At 59.0% G+C, this 3,430-nt stretch overlaps 2 protein-coding genes across 2 annotated transcripts; one reads left to right on the top strand and one right to left on the bottom strand.

Annotated features, from left to right (window-relative positions):
- Positions 1–911: 911 nt before the first annotated feature.
- On the top strand, positions 912–1,244 carry SPRG_17009 (30S ribosomal protein S21e). The gene has a single exon (XM_012356375.1). The coding sequence runs from the start codon at positions 942–944 to the stop codon at positions 1,179–1,181; it is 240 nt and encodes a 79-aa protein (XP_012211765.1). The 5' UTR covers positions 912–941; the 3' UTR covers positions 1,182–1,244.
- A 320-nt stretch (positions 1,245–1,564) lies between these two features.
- On the bottom strand, positions 1,565–1,969 carry SPRG_17008 (hypothetical protein). The gene is made up of 3 exons (XM_012356374.1): positions 1,898–1,969; positions 1,659–1,853; positions 1,565–1,603 (listed from the first exon to the last, which is right to left on the bottom strand). Exons 1-3 carry the CDS (start codon positions 1,946–1,948, stop codon positions 1,598–1,600), a joined length of 252 nt encoding a protein of 83 aa, XP_012211764.1. The 5' UTR covers positions 1,949–1,969; the 3' UTR covers positions 1,565–1,597.
- Between the last annotated feature and the right edge of the window lie 1,461 nt (positions 1,970–3,430).

The raw sequence follows: 3,430 nt of genomic DNA, 5'->3' as shown, positions 1-3,430 counted from the left end.
GGCCAGAGCACTTCGCACTTGCGGAGACCGTCATGCGGGTCGTTCATGCGCTCACGCAGCTCGCTCTCGAGAGCTTCCATGACCGGCGCGAGGTACTCGTAGCCCGGCGGCGCCCGGCCCTTCTTCGTGAGGCGCGACATCGACCAGCTTCCGTGGTTGTGCCAACCGTACGCTTCCAACGTATATAGTGTTATAATATTATAGTGTGATATCAACCGCCGGATCCTTCCTCTCCGTCATGGGGTCCAGTTGATTTACCATCACCCACCGTGCTACTACGTTGGGCTCCAAGTCCTGAAGAATCTGCCCATCAATGGGTCATGGCTCCGATCCACTGTCCACCTATGCAAAGCAAATGAGCCCTCTCGATGAGACTTGGTGTTGGACAGCTGTACTGCTGCGTGCAGCGTATGGGCTGAACAAGTGCAGTGCTCGCTCGCACACTATTAATAGTAGCGACTAACCTACTAGGACTCCGCACCCCACGTCGTATCAACGTTGGCGTCGTCGCCAAGGTCACACAAGACGACTCGTAACTTGCAAGATGAATCTGTGGGCCTTGGTGTCCCAGTTTCATTGATTCTACTAAGCACAATGTATTCGCTCGATGTGTTTAAGGGTGGTTAAGGGTGGTGGTGGCCTTTTGGAACACGCGTTTTAGCTAGCGCCGTTCACTTCAACTTGACGACTCTAACGACTTACACTAATTTTATGTGTGCAAGAAATACTGTCTAGTCTTGCATCCGGAGAGAATTCCGGGGCTGGCCAAGTGGCATATTAAACTCGAGTATAAACGGTTGGTGAAAGGACGGCCGGTGCCAGAGACGCACTTGGTTTTTGTATGCCTGGCAGGTAACGTACACACTGGTTGGTTGGGAGCCAGCAGCAAGGCTTGGGATTTGGGCTATAAAAATCACTTGTGAATTTACAACCTTCTCAACATGCAAAACTTGGCCGGCCAGAACATTGACCTCTACATCCCGCGCAAGTGCTCGTGGACGAACCGCATCCTCGCGGCCAAGGACCACGCTTCGGTGCAGATCGCCGTCGCCCAGGTCGATGCCAACGGTGTCTACACCGGCCACAACGACGTCTACGCGCTCGCCGGCTACATCCGCAACAAGGGTGAGGGCGACCACGCCTTGACCGAATTGGCCCGCCGCGCCGAGGAGAAGAACTAAATTCTCTCTCTGCTTCGTAACACCATGCAAATGCAAGTCTGCTATTTCGGGTTGTACTTCCTATCTATTCGCTGTAATACACACACACATCCAGTCCATTCTTCTCGCCTCGCGCCAACATGGCACCGCCAGCACGGGTCTGCACAACGTTCATACATCGCCTGAAGCCCTGTGGATGTGTGCCGTCAACGAGAGCCCGACCAATTCCTTCTACTTGCTGCTGGTCCGTCTCTGTTGTCGTGCAAGAGCAGATCGGGGCAAGTGCTTGGCGAAACGAAGGGCGAACTCAAGTAGATCGTAGATGACGACGCAGTCATTAGTGCACTCTATCGGGAACGATGTTGGGTTGTGTAGTTGAACGTTGCCAGGCACAAGTACAGGCTGTCGTCGTGTGGTCTTCCCGAAGGATCGGCGGCTTAGCCCTACGAAGCGGCGTCGATGAGCACCACTACGTAGGCCGCAGCGTCGTCGTCATACCCGCTGGCCACGCTGCTGGATGGCACCCGACACAATCTTCATCGTGTCAATGTACCGCTCGACGCAGAGCGAGAGGCACTGCTGCTGCTTGTTGTCGAGGCGGTCCTGCGGGCGCGTAATGCACTTGTTAAAGCACTTCTCCTGGAGAGCCTTGGTCAGCTCCTGCATGGCCTGCTGCTGGACTTCCATGCGCACCTACGAGGCTCATGAGCAGCTGCCATCGCCATAGCGCTACAGACTTGGGCGATGATCTCATCCTTCTGCTGCGACGTCAGGTTGCGCTCGTCCATGCTTGCTACAATTCGTTGTCTTCCAACCAAACACCCTTTCGAGTCCGGATGCACGCTGTATTATCCGGAAACGCGGTTAGCGATCTTGCGATGAAGGACCTGGCGGCGCAGGTCGTCGGCGCCGTGCACGAGGAGACTCTCGACGCCGAGCTCTTGGCCGCGGTGGCCGCTGCCGCCCACGCGCGTCCCGACGCCGTTCCTCTCTTCTTCACGGACGTCGCTCGCATGCTTGCCTTTGGCCACCCGTCGTCGAGCAGCAGCTCCGAGTCCGACTCGGACAACGACGCATCATCCTCGGGCTCGGAGCCCGAGACCATTGGCACAGCGAGCTGCATCGACATCGAGTGTGCGCTGAATGAAGCGCAAGTCGTCGTGCTCCTTCAGTATGCGCTGCCGCTTTTGACCTCGTCCAGTCTCGCGCCGCACGTGTCGTCCTGGGGCACCTTGGCCCTGCTGTGGTGCGAGCACGGCACGTCGCTGGCTCTGCACGAGCTGCTAAAGCCGTTTCTGCAGAGTGTGTGTCGGTGCCAGGCGTCGGACACGACGCTGCGCGGTCCGCTCGTGCTAGACCGGCTCGTCGCCCAAGTGCTTCGACACACGTCGCCCGAGCAGACGACCGGCTATGCAGTGCTCCTGAGTCTTTTGCAAAACATCCCCGGGGCCGTCTTTGCAGCAATGAACGCGTGTGTGGCCACCGCAGCAGCCCGCGTCGCCGTCGTTCTCGGCTGCCTCGCGACACGAAGCGTCTTTCCCACGGCGACGTTCTACGCCAGCCCGCTCTGGCCCGCAATGTTGCACGCCGTCAAAGCCAGCAAGAGCGTAGAGACGCTTGTCCCGTGTCTATGGCTGCTCACCACGCTGCTCCCATCGCTCTCAAAGGCTGAAGAAAACACACCCCGCGTCTTGCAAGCGCTGCGCCACGCGGTCGAGTTGTGCGCGCCGGCGACCGACGAGAGCGCGATGCCGAGTGGCGTCGTCGACCTCTTCTCGACCGCGCAGTGGCCGCTTCTCACTGAAGATGCCACGAACGCGTGCATTTCCCCGACGCCGGGGCGTCCGTGGCGCGTCACTGCCGTCGACGTCATCTGCACACCCGGCACAAGCCGCCTGCAGTCGCTGCGTCTCACGACCCGGGATCTCGGTACGTCGCAATGCAGCCACATATGGGAGTGTGAAAGATTTGGTAGGGAACGGCGAGGTCACTTGCCACGGAATTGGCTTCGAGGATGAATGCTTGCCGACGCAGACGGTGGCCTTTGCTGCCGACGAGGTCCTCACGGCCATGGATGTTGGCATGGACGCAAGTGGTGCCGTTTGCGGTCTGCGATGCACAACGACGCACCGTACGTACGATTGGGCTCGGCCTTGCGTCGACGTCGGCGCGTCGGTGGGCCGGTGGCGACGAGATCGGTCGGTGTGAGTGCTTTGTCCACGCCGATGGCCTCTGGCGCCTCCATGCGATCGCGTCTCGGCCCGACCCCG

Source organism: Saprolegnia parasitica, assembly GCF_000151545.1.
Source record: "Saprolegnia parasitica CBS 223.65 unplaced genomic scaffold supercont2.448, whole genome shotgun sequence".
Classification (NCBI taxonomy): Eukaryota; Oomycota; class Saprolegniomycetes; order Saprolegniales; family Saprolegniaceae; genus Saprolegnia; species Saprolegnia parasitica.
The sequence above is the reverse complement of the archived record's forward strand: the minus strand, read 5'-3'. Positions and strand labels throughout refer to the sequence as shown.

Bases quoted from the DNA above. Each gene is read 5' to 3' on its own strand.
- SPRG_17009 (XM_012356375.1), top strand. From the start codon at position 942: ATGCAAAACTTGGCCGGCCAGAACATTGACCTCTACATCCCGCGCAAG.
- SPRG_17008 (XM_012356374.1), bottom strand. From the start codon at position 1,948: ATGGACGAGCGCAACCTGACGTCGCAGCAGAAGGATGAGATCATCGCC. The intron at 1,854-1,897 runs GTCTGTAGCGCT...TGAGCCTCGTAG, and splicing joins AGGATGAGATCATCGCCCAA to GTGCGCATGGAAGTCCAGCA.